At 37.8% G+C, this 12,677-nt stretch overlaps 2 protein-coding genes across 2 annotated transcripts in view; one reads left to right on the forward strand and one right to left on the reverse strand.

The window, feature by feature from the left end:
- The window catches only part of PNPLA8 (patatin like domain 8, phospholipase A2), a 130,268-nt gene that overhangs the window by 91,187 nt on the left and 26,404 nt on the right, over positions 1-12,677 (reverse strand). The window lies entirely within an intron of this gene.
- Positions 1-12,677, forward strand: part of NME8 (NME/NM23 family member 8) — a 31,103-nt gene that overhangs the window by 3,420 nt on the left and 15,006 nt on the right. Inside the window, exons 5-8 of the mRNA XM_024742242.1 lie at positions 722-793; positions 4,314-4,430; positions 10,601-10,667; positions 11,946-12,019. Coding sequence (XP_024598010.1) covers positions 722-793; positions 4,314-4,430; positions 10,601-10,667; positions 11,946-12,019 — 330 coding nt within the window. The remainder of the gene's footprint in view (positions 1-721; positions 794-4,313; positions 4,431-10,600; positions 10,668-11,945; positions 12,020-12,677) is intronic.

The raw sequence follows: 12,677 nt of genomic DNA on the forward strand, positions 1-12,677 counted from the left end.
TACAACACAACGTATCCTGACAGCTGGCCCAAGGGATGTTATGTTAATATGCAGGAACATACTATTACTTAATATATAGTTGCTGGTAATCAATTTAGGACAACTTGAAATTTGTGAGAAAACTTTAAAATCAAAGACTTTGAAATCTGACCACCAGTTTATTCAAGAAACATTTAGGAAGCTCCTTTTTATGCATGGCCCTCTGACTGATCAGGTGGGGGGTGACATGCGAGGGTGAGTATAAAACATCATCTCTCTGTGCATGCAGCTCTCCAAACAGAGATGAGCTAGGTCCCTATAACGGTAGTACAATATTGAAAGGAACTATAGGCGCCCGGAGAGAAGGGTAGTGAAGTGCTAGGGGAGATGATTTGCGGCAGGAGGGTCAAGGCAGAGTTCGTGGAGAACATTCGAGCTGGGTTGGAAAAGGAAGGGCAGGAGCAGGTAACAAGGGGGAAAGTGCAGGTGGTGTAACGCAGACCACAGGAGCTCAGTTTAGCTGCAGGTTGGGTAAAGATGAACAGTGAGAAGTAAGGTTGAAGCCAAATGATGCTGGGTCTGAACTGCCAGAATGTGCAATTTGATTCTAAAAACAGCTATAACATACTCATAAAATGTTGTAGTAAACATAGAAAAAAGTATCTCTGCATTTTTTGAATATAGTACATCAAATGACTTGAGTGTAGCGTCCTTTATTATTATATGAAATAATCTTTTTCAGGCGGAAGCTGACAGCATTGTGACTTTGCAGCCATTTAGAGATAAATGTGAACCTGTTTTTCTCTTTAGTGTTGTAAGTATATTTATCCTCTCAAGTGTATTATCAGATTCCAATTTGCAGCTAAAGAGCAAGTAACACTGTACAACTACTGGAACTGTTTTCTGATGACAGTAACTGTAGACTTTTTTTTGCCTTAAATATGCTTGTCAATTAAAATATTTATAACTTGACCTGTAGGAGCTCATAACGGATTGAGAAGATTAGACTACCACGCATTTAGTTGATCAGGGAAAAGAAAAATAAAATGGTATTTACCTTTCCTAGGGAAATATCAGAGACTTGTATGATGAATTATTACTTACAGGAGTGAAAAATTGGAAATGTCTTGGGTACCCAGTGGAAGAGAAATGGTTATAAATATTCATGTATACCAATACGAGGAAATATTTGTATGGTCACTATCTTGTAATGTATATTGCTTTCATCTCTGTATTTACAAATGCATAGAAAGAAGGCAGGCAGTGTATGCACCAAAAGTTAATAGTAGTTTTCTATGTATGGGGAAAGGATGCGTAATTTAAATCTTCTTCTTATACTTTTCAAAATTTTCCAAATATTCCAAGATAAACACAACTTTAATAATCAGAAAAACCTTATAAGTGCTGTTTTCTAAAAGAAGAATATCTGGGTAAGTGCTAACTTGTGTGATACAGAGCATAGCTGCTACATAGCTAAAGAATTGGGATAGTAAGGAAACACCTCCCAGAGAGGGTGTGGACTGTTCTCTTGCTGTTGAAAAGGCATTTTTTGATATTATAAATAATTATTAAAAAAACACTTGTCAGATATAATTTTTGCTTTTGTTAAACAATAATCTTACAGCTATTTCTGGGAGGTGAATGACTGGGTTAATTGAATTTTAAAAATTACACTGTAGATCTTGCTGTCAGTTGGCTAGGAATTGGCTAGGAAGGATTTGATGATTTATGTGAGGGGTCAGCCAGCTTATTTGTAACGGGCCAGAGAGTAAGTGTTTCAGCTTTGCAGAAATACTCTCTCTGTACTGGGTCATACTTTGCTGAGCCCTGGCCTAGATGTCGTTTAGGTAACTGCACGAGGCAGAAGTGGGCTCGGCGGGCTAATTGGACAATGAGAAGGCTTTAGTAGCAGCAGCAGTTGGGAGCCTGGGACTGAGGAGGAGAGGCTGAGCAGATGGCCACCCGTCTGCAGCTCTGGGGCGGCCATCACCTGCTGAGCGAGTCAGATCTGAGCAGCAGACCCATGCCCACCCTGAAGACTTTGGCATGTGGCCCAAAATCCTCCTTTCAAACCCACGTGCTGCCATCACTCTGGGGCTTCAACATCCTGGCCTCTCGATTCTTCACCTCCTAACTGTCAATGAAATTTCCAACGCACCTCCTCCAGTCACGCCTCAGACTTTGTTATCATCCGTTGCTCCCTGTTCCATGTTCTAATTTAAGAATCTCCATGGGAAATTTAGGCAATATTTTGTAATAACTGCAAATGGAAAGTAACCTTGAAACATTGTATAAAAATTAAAAAAAAAAGAATCTCAATCTGTGACCACAAAACCACGTTTGCAGTGGGCAGCATTCTTAGCTGACAGCAAATTCATTCCAGCGTCTCAGCAGGAAGGGCTTTTTCAGTGGATATTAGAAAGCTCTTGGCGGTTCCTTTTAGTGGGAAATAGTAAACAGAGTGTCAGGTTTCATTCAAACCTTTCTCAACTGGAGCCTTCTTACTGGCCTTTGAATATGATTAAATCTTTCCAATGAAAAGAAATAATACCTCTTTTTGATACCACGTCCCTCTCCAGCTACCATTCGCCTCTATGCTTTACCTCACAGCTAAACTGCTCAGAAGAGTTTCTATATTTATTTCCACTCCATTTCTTCTCATCCCATTAATTCTTCAACCCATTCAATCTAACTTCTTTCTGATTATTCCACCAAATTGGCTGTTGCTAATGTATCCAGCCTGTTGCTAAATATAATGAATGCTTTTAGGTGCTCATCGTTTTGTACCTCTCAAATGCAGTAAATGTGGGGACCATGCCCTCCTGTTTGGAACATTTTCTTCTTTTGGCTTTTGTGACTTGGTTTTCCTTTTGCTTCCTAGATCCTACTCCCCCTCCCCTTTGCAGGTTCACCTTTCTTCATGCAGCCATTACATATCCACTTTATCATGCTATATACCCTCCTTAGAAAACTTCTTCGACACATAGTTTCAATCATCACCTCATATATCAATAACTCAAGTTCATGTCTTCAGCTGAATCCTATACTTTGAGCACCAGACTGGTGTATCCAACTGGGCCCTTGATCTCTCCTCTGGTGTCTCAATGGCATCTCACAATGAACTGGTCCAACAGCAGACTCCTGGGCTTCCCCATCCCCATTGGAAACGTTATTTTCTAGAGTTGCCTCATTTGGTGAATAACATCCCAACTTACTCAGTTTCTCAAGTCAGAAACAGAAAAGTCATTGTAGTGACTTCTCCTTACATCACACCCCATGCACACCAGACCTTGGTCCTGTTAATTTCACTACCCAAGTCTTTCTCACACTCGTCTGCTTTTTTCCCTTCTTTCCATCTCCAACAGCACCGCCGTAGACTGAGCAACCGTCTCTCCCATCTTTACCTCTAGAATAGCTTCCGATTTGTATACAAACAGCTTCTTCTACTGCACCTCTAACCCTTTCTCTATATGGTAGGTAAGATGATCTTTACACGGATCTTTAGCAGTTCTAATTGTGGTCCCTGCCTATGTTTAAACATTCAAAAGGCTGCCCACCGCACTTAGGATAAAGCAGCATCCTCCCATGACCCAGAAGGCTCTGAACGGTATGGCTCCCCCTAGCTGTTGGGCTTCGTCTTATACCAGGCATCCCCTCACTTTCTCCACTGGCCTTATTTGCCATATTCCCTTCCAGCCGTAGGACGCTTGTGGCTCTATTCCTTTTGCCTAGAATGCCCTTTCTTCTCCTTTTTATTTCTTAACCTATCCTTCACATTTTAATTTCCTGATATTGACAAAGTACCTTTGCTAATGTTCTTGATCAGAACAAATTCTTATAGATGCTCCCAGCTCTCTGTACCTCTCTTGGTGGTACCTGTCATGGTTGTTATCTCAAATGTGTTTGTGGGGTTGGTTTTTCGGTAATTTAATTACACTAGGTACCAGGATTATTATTCCATACCATCATGCCTGATACAATGCTAGTAAACTGGTGTTTAGTAAATATGTGTTGAAAGACAGACAAAGGGAAATAGTATCAAAAATAATTAGGGGGAGTGGTGTTGGGAGGCCTGTACAGAACCATTAAAATTTAATGCAGCGATGGTCTGTCTTTGGTTGTAGGAGGACAGATAAATTAGAGGTAGAACTCAAAGAGCTGGATTTACCAAATGGAAATACTTTTATATCACGAATACTTGTTTTAAAATGACTAATTACAGTAGCTAAAAAGGGATTGGTGGGTCAGGGTGGGGTGAGTTAGTCCAGCTGAAGTGTTAATTTTTGACCCATCCTGAAAATGAGTTTCCTTCCTGTTTTTGCTTCCCCTTATAGAATGGCAAAATTGTTGCAAAAATCAAGGGTGCAAATGCACCACTTGTGAGTCAAAAAATTATTACCTTGATCAACGAGGAGAGGAAAATTGCAGCAGGTGAAATGGTTCGCCCTCAGGTAATACTTTGGATTCCTGATAATTTTATTTTTAAAAATTAGTTTTAAAAAAAGATCCATTATGTCTTTTTTTGTTTTGTTTTCCTAAAGCATTTTCCCTAGTTTTATAGCTATCTAGGTGTCTAAATGGTGCAACCTTTCTTGGGAAGTATTTTGGCAATATGAATCAAAGGCCTTAAAAAACACATATATCCTTTGACCGAGCAATTACACTCCAATAATTTTCCTTAAGAAGATAATGAAACAAATATAGAAAATGACGTTTATTTCAGTGTTGTCTGTGTTATTAAAAATTTGGAATTAATTTAAATGCCTAGCAACAGTGAATAGATGACATAAATGTCTGTAACTTATGTCATAAATTATACAAATTCACACAGTGGAATATTATTTAGTATCTTCTAGCTCTGTTTATTGATATGGAAAGAGGGCCAAGATAGACTGACAAATGAAAAATAGAGTATTATTTAACAGGATGCTTAGAATAAGATCCTATGGGTGTGAAATGTATTACCTGTGTAATAATAAAATATTTTAAAATTCAGAAATGAACCATAAAGCATGTAGAGATATGAACATAATAGCATAAGAAAGTAAGCCGTATAGGAAAGTGATCAGAAATATAGGCAGATAAATAGGAGTGGTTGGTGTTATTTAAACACACACACATGCACACAAAACAACAAAAACAAGAAACAAAAGAAACAAAAAATAGAGACTAGCTGAGAAATACTGAAAAATAGAAATAATGAGAAGGTATAGGCTCAAGCTTTTATTAAGTATTTACTATAAAAAAGTGTCAGTTTACATCAGGAAAGGATAAAAAACTCACAAAACAAACTTAGTAATATTGGGTTAACTATTTGTATAAGAGATTTGTATTATTTCCCCATATACATAAACAAATTTCAGATGAATTAAAGAGCTGAATATGTTGAAACAAAGCATGAAATATTAGAAGAAAATATTGGAAAACATTTATCTTGTCATAGGTTGAGAAAGGCCTCGTAAGTATAGTATAAAGCAGAGATATCAAAAAAGAAAAAATGGATAGATTTGATTATTTAAAAGTTTGAATAAAATCTAAAAGGAAAGCAGCAAACTTGGAGAAAAGCTTGCACTGTGTATCAACGTGCTAATATCCATAGTGTGTACAAAGTACTTTAAAAGTATTAAGGAAAAAAAAATGAACATTTTGATGGAAAACTGACAAATGACAAATATGGGGAATTTACATTTACAATAGTGATTTTTCTCACCCAAGGACATTTTCATGTTTTCTTGTTTTTCAGGGAACCTTCACCCTTCCTTTCTCTCCGTCTCCCTTCCTCCCTCCCTCTTCCCACTCCCCCTACTTCTTTTTGAAAATTATAGTAAGTAGGAATTATTGTGGACTTACTGTTTGCTAAGATTTTCAGAAAGATATCCTCATTTAATCTTTTACATCCCACTTTTATCGATATCATTGACAACTAACATTTTATCAGTTTAAGGTATACAACATAATGATTTGATATATGTGTATACTGGGAAATGATTACTACACTTAGTTAACATTTCATGTCACATAGTTAATTTTTGTCTGAAAACCTTTTTCATGATAAATTTTAAGATCTACTCTTTTAGCAACTTCCAAAATATACAATACACGTTATTACCTATAGTCACCATGCTGTATATTACACCCCCAGAACTTATTTATCTTATAACTGGAAGTTGTATCTTTTGACCTCCTTCACCCAATTCCCCTACTCATCACCCTCCATCTCTGGCAGCTACCATTCTGTTCTCTGTGCCTATGAGTTATTTTTTCCAGATTCCACATATAAGAGAGATTATGCAGTATTTATCTTTCTCTGACTTATTTCACATTAATGCCCTCAAGCTCCATCCATGCTGTCACAAATGGCAAGATTTCCTCCTTTTTTATGGAGGAATAGTATTTCATCATGTATATATATATATCATATATTTATCCATTCATCCATGAATGGACACTTAGATTGTTTCCATATCTTGGCTACTGTAAATAATGGTGCAATGATCATGGGAGGGCAGATAACTTTTTGAGAGAGTGATTTCATAGCTGGTCATAATAGTCTCTTAAGATCCTTTGTGTTTCTGTGGTATCAGTTATAATGTCTCCTCTTTCATTTCCAATTTTATTTATTGGAGTCTTCTCAGTTATAATGTCTCCTCTTTCATTTCCAATTTTGTTTATTGGAGTCTTCTCTCTCTTTTTTTTTCCTCACAGTCTAGCTAAAGTTCTGTTTTGTTTATTTTTTCAAAAACCAGCTCTTAGTTTCATTGATTTTTTTTTCTATTGTCTTTTTAGTCTCTCTTTTATTTATTTCTGTTCTGATCTTTATTTCCTTCATCTGCTGACTTTGGCTTCATTTTTGTTTGTTTGTTTTTTCTAGTGTCTTAAAGTGTAAAGTTAGGTTGTTTATTTGAGATCCTTCTCTTTTCTTAATATAGGCTATGAACTTCACTCTTAGAACACTTTTGTTACATTCCATAAGTTTAGATATGCTGTAATTCCATTTTCATTCATCTCTAGATTTTTTATGTCTCTTTTGATTTCTAATTTGACCCACTGGTTGCTCGGTAGCATGTTATTTAATCTCCACATCGTGAATTTTCCAGTTGTCTTCTTTTAATTGATTTCTAGTTCCAGACCATTGTGGTTAGAAAAGATGCTTGATATGATTTCAATCTACTTAAATGTTTTGTGGCCTAACATATGATCTGTCCTGGAGAACGTTCCATGTGTGCTTGAGAAGAATGTGTATTCTGCTGCTTTTGGATAGAATGTTCGGGATATATCTGTTTAATCCATCTAGTCTAACATGTCCAATGTTTCTTTACTGATTTTCTGTCTGGATGGTTTATCCATTGCTGGTTCTACTGAACCCAGGGACACCAGCCCTGCTGGGGGCCAGAGCCGGGCTATCAAGTGCTGTGTCCTTGGAGTAACAGCCACAAAAGCCAGGGTACCAGATGTGCACACAGGCTATCTTCACAAAGACACTAGTGACCTGGAGCGGGGCAGAGGGAGAGCATGAAGATGGCCCCTGCTGGCTTCCCTGGTCTCTGGAAAGGATTGCTGTTAGCCCCTAGACCTGTGTTAAATTAGAAGCCTGACCCTCAGGCTACAGCTTATCAGATTTGCAAATAGGCCCCTGCATTGAGCCCTGGGGGGATAGCCACAGGGAGTCCAGCACAAGCCAAGCCTGTTCAGAGCTCAGTTTACTATAGTCTGGATGCAAGCCCCAGGGCTTTTACAGCCAGGCATCTGGGGGCCCCATCTCTCAGCTGGAAGTCTTAGGTCACTAGATGTTGGGTTCAAGCCCTTCAGTCCTCAGGGAGATGCTGGGAGTTGTGAGCTCCCTCTCAATTGTATGTTGCTGTGCCGGGGATGGAGTTTATGGCGAGACTGTGACTCAGCCTCTCCTACCCCATTCGGTATGTGTTCTTTTCTCACTTGTCTGATATGCAGGAGTCACTCAGTTGGGAGCTGTTCCACAAGCAGCTGTAGGTTTGGTATGTCTGAGGGAGGAAGTGAGTTCAGGAGCCTTCTATGTTGTCATCTCGAATATGAACCTGGAGAAAGCTTATGAAGTATTTATGAACGATAAGACTGGCTTAAAAACATTATGTCCTTTCCTTAGAAACAGGCAACTAGTAGGAGGTAAAAGCAGAATTTGAAGTCAGGCAGAACGACTTTTAAACACATTCTTCTAATTGCTATACTGTACCCAGCTTTCTCTATGTGCGCTCTGTACGTGGCTTTATTGTTGTTCCTGCAGAATGACATCCTGTTTTCATGAATAATAGTGGGTATGTAAGAAATTTATTAATATCTTATGTTTATTTTATATTACTCCATTTTGTTGGACACTTCTATTATTTAGTTTTCTTATCAATTGCCTTGTCTAGCGCAGTAATAGTAATAAAATACAAGCCACGATGTGAGCCACATACGTAATTTATAATATTCTACTAGTCAACTGAAAATAATAAAAAAAGAAACAGGTGAAATTAATTTTTAAAACATCTTTTCTTACATCCAGTATATTAAAAAGATTGCCATTTAAAGATGTACTCAATATAACTTATAAGCTTTTGCACAGTGAAGGAAACCATAAACAAAACGAAAAGACAACCTATGGACTGGGAGAAAATATTTGCAAATGATGTGACCAGCAAGGGCTTAATTTCCAAAATATATAAACAGCTCCTACAGTTTAATAACAAAAAACAAACAACCCAGTCAAAAAATGGGCAGAAGACCTAAATAGACATTTCTCTAAACAAGACACATAGAGGCCTAACAGGCACCTGAAAAGATGCTCAGTTTTTAGATTACTAGAGAAATGCAAATCAAAACTACAATAAGATACCACCTCACGCTGGACAGAATGGTGATCATTAAAAAAATCTACAAAAAAAAAAAAAATCTACAAATAATAAATGCTGTTGAGGGTGTGGAGAAAAGGGAACCCTCCTATACTGTTGGTAGGAATGTAAATTGGTGCAGCCACTGGGGAAAACAGTATGGAGGTTCCTTAAAAAGAGCTACCATATGATCCAGCACTCCCACTCCTGGGCATATACCCAGACAAAACTATAATTCAAAAAGATACATGCACCCCTATGTTCACTGCAGCACTATTTACAATAGCCAAGACATGGAAACAACCTAAATGTCCATTGACAGATGAATGGATAAAGAAGATGTGGTACATATATACAATGGAATACTACTCAGACATTAAAAAGAATGAATTAATGCCGTTTGCAGCAACTAGAGATTTTCATACTACGTGAAGTAAGTCAGAAAGAGAAAGACAAGTAGCATATGGTATCACTTATATGTATAACCTAAAATATGACACAAATGAACATATCTACGAAACAAAAACAGACTCACAGAGAACAGACTTGTGGTTGCCAAGGGGCTGCGGGGAGGGATGGATTGGGAGCTTCGGATTAGCAGATACAAACTATTATATATAGAATGGATACACAACAAGGTCCCACCGAATAGCACAGAGATCTATACTCAATATCCTATGATAAACCATAATGGAAAAGAATATGAAAAAATAATGTTATATATATATATGTATAACTGAGTCACTTTGACGTACAGTAGAAATTAAACACAACATTGTATATCAACTATACGTCAATAAAATGTTTAAAAATATATGTACTCAATGTAAAATATAAGGTATTCCAGATTTATTTTTTCAAACTAAATTTTTGGAATGTGCTGTGTATTTTTAATTTACAGCGCATCTTAATTTGGACTAACCTCATTTCAGGTGCTCAAATACAGCATTATGTGGTTAGTTGCTGCCCTGTTTGTCAGGGCAGGTCCAATAAATACAAGGCAGGTCACTTTGAAGTTATAGCTGGCATAATTATCTTATTTCTGACTATAATAGGAGTGAATGCTTTCAGTGTAGTTACTTCCAAACATTTTTGGGTCTATATTCCATTGAGAATCTGAAATTCTGCAAATCTCTTGCCCCTGAAATGTATATATGTAAATATATAAACCTTTCAGGTTGTTTACAGAATCACAGAAGCACTTTCAGGACTTCTCCAGAAATTAAGAATCCCCCATCCTTCCTAGTGTTTTACTCTATAGTAGGAAATTGGCTATTGTTTTGAGAAAGGCTTTTTTTTTTTTTTTTTCATAAGTTAAGGAAGTATCTTTCTGTTCCTCCCAACCACTGCACCACCAGGGAAGCCCTCTGTTCCTAATTTACTAAGGGCAATGGTCAGGAATGGATCTTGAAGCGTACAAATGCCCTTTCAATCTTTACCATAATAATTATATGTTTATTGCTTTCTTACTTGTTAATCTCTGCTTCTTTCTTATTTTATTCCTTGTGCTCTTAAGTTTTAAACATTTTGTTTTTAAGCATTTTCCATACAGCATATATATGCGTTATTTCTCATCGTCTGCCCACTCTGTTTATTCCTAATTTTATTTTAGTGGGAAGGTTGGGGAAAAGTAGTGTTAGATAAATGCAGGCACATTTCCACTTTACTTTCTATCCCTTGGATTATAAATACTGATTAAAAACAAAATTTCTAAAAACTCTTTCACTATCGTATTAAAATGTAACTGTTTTATTTCCATTCCTTTTCCATAGTATCATGAAATTATGTTTGTAGACTCAGATTCAGAGGATGCTGGGGAAGCAAGCTATGAAAGTGTTGGTAAGTAAATCTACTTTAAAGTAATAGTGAGGGAAATTGTGTACATGGATGCTCATTACGGCATCACTTGCAGCACAAAGCTGGTAGTGACACCAGTGTTAATTGATAAATGACTGGTAGCATCAATGATGATTTGTGCGATACTGGATTCAGCTTAAAAAGCAATCTCGGGCTTCCCCGGTGGCGCAGTGGTTGAAGAGTCCGCCTGCCGATGCAGGGGACACGGGTTCGTGCCCCGGTCCGGGAAGATCCCACATGCCGCAGAGCGGCTGGGCCCGTGAGCCATGGCCGCTGAGCCTGCGCGTCTGGGGCCTGTGCTCCGCAACGGGAGAGGTCACGCAGTGAGAGGCCCGCGTACCGCAAAAAAAAAAAATAAAAAAAGCAATCTCTTTTCCTCCCCTTGCCTTGCCTTTGGTCTCTGTGCCTTGCCTTCAGAGGTTACCCTCGATCAGGGGCTCCTGTGCCCTGTGAGTAATCTGGACAGCAGTTTCCTCTTATTTCATCCTTCATCATCTTCCAGAAACTTGTAAAAATAATTTCTTCCTTGATGACCCACACTCCTGGTTTACTCTAAGATGGACAACTTCCTGCCTTCATTGGATTGTCGGAGTGGGCGTGTTAGTGTGTGTTCATACCCTGGAGGGAACAGAGGCAAACTGCTTGCTCAGTGAGCTATTCTGCACTAAAAGCTCATCATCAGAATGTGTAGATAAATGTGGATAAATTCATAGATGGTACAGCCATCGGTTTGTAATGTTTGCTTGCACTGAAACTGTCGTCACTAGTGATACTGAGCTGGATGGATCATGGGTGCAATTCTAATGCACGTGAATTGTATTAAAATAACTAGTGCCGGGAATTCCCTGGCGGTCCCGTGGTTAGTAGGACTCTGTGCTCTCACTGCTGAGGGCCCGGGTTCAATCCCTGGTCGGGGAACTAAGATCCCACAAGCTGTGTGATATGGCAATAGAATAGAAAAAGTAGAGTAGAGTAGAATAGAATAGAATAAAATAAAATAAAATAAAACTAGTGCCCACCTACTCTTTCTTTTTCGGCCTACTGACTACAAACTCTTGTGAATGTTTCTCCTGCATGCAAATATAGGAACTCTACTTTGATTCTAAGTAGAAACTCTTTGGTAGTTGCAATGCCATAATAACAAAGCTGTTGATGGACAAAAATTCACTGGACATTAGTAGTTTACATTTCTAATTGCCAAATCCTTCATTCTCTAGAGTTTGTGCCAAGAAAATGAAATTCTTCTATTCTTTTCCCTAGACCAACTATACAGCATTGCCATTATCAAACCCAATGCTGTGACTGCTAGAAAAGTTCAAGAAATTAAAGAAAAAGTAAGTGATATTTCCCCAAGAATAGTTTAAATTAATTGTAAAATTAATTGTTAAATTAACTGCAAAAGAACAATCCCTTAATCTTCAATTTGGAGACAAGCTTATTATTTAGAGAAAAACAGAATATAATGAACTTCTGGTTCATGTGAATGAATGTTTTGTCTTCTTTGAATATTTTGTCTTACAAAGGCTAGACCTATTCAACATCCTTGTTTAAATAACTCTGCTCTACCAGCATCCAATATAAATGATAAAAATTACAGTTCTTGCATTGGATTGTAACAGATTTCTTGTGTTTAGTTGTTAGCAGTGCAGACTTGTTTAAGGTCACATCAGCTTGCTTTATTCCCTGTGTGTTGTCACAAACGTATGGTCCTTTTTAGATACATGATAACCTAAGGAAGCATTTAAGGTTTTGCTTTTAGAGCCCCAATAAAAAATTTTTAGAGCAAAATTGCTTTCTAATCCAAAGGTCAGCAGACTTTTCCTATAAAGAGCCAGACAGTAACTATTTTCAGGTTTGTGGGGCATGTGATCTCTGTCACAGCAGTTTAACTCTGCCATCATTATCGAGAGAGCAGCATTAGACAGTAGATAAACAAATGGCCATGGCTGTGTTCCAGTAAACTTTGTTTCCAAAAACGGTGGCAGGCCAGGT

This window comes from Neophocaena asiaeorientalis, unplaced genomic scaffold (genome assembly GCF_003031525.2).
Source record: "Neophocaena asiaeorientalis asiaeorientalis breed wild unplaced genomic scaffold, Neophocaena_asiaeorientalis_V1.1 scaffold373, whole genome shotgun sequence".
Lineage (NCBI taxonomy): Eukaryota > Metazoa > Chordata > Mammalia > Artiodactyla > Phocoenidae > Neophocaena > Neophocaena asiaeorientalis.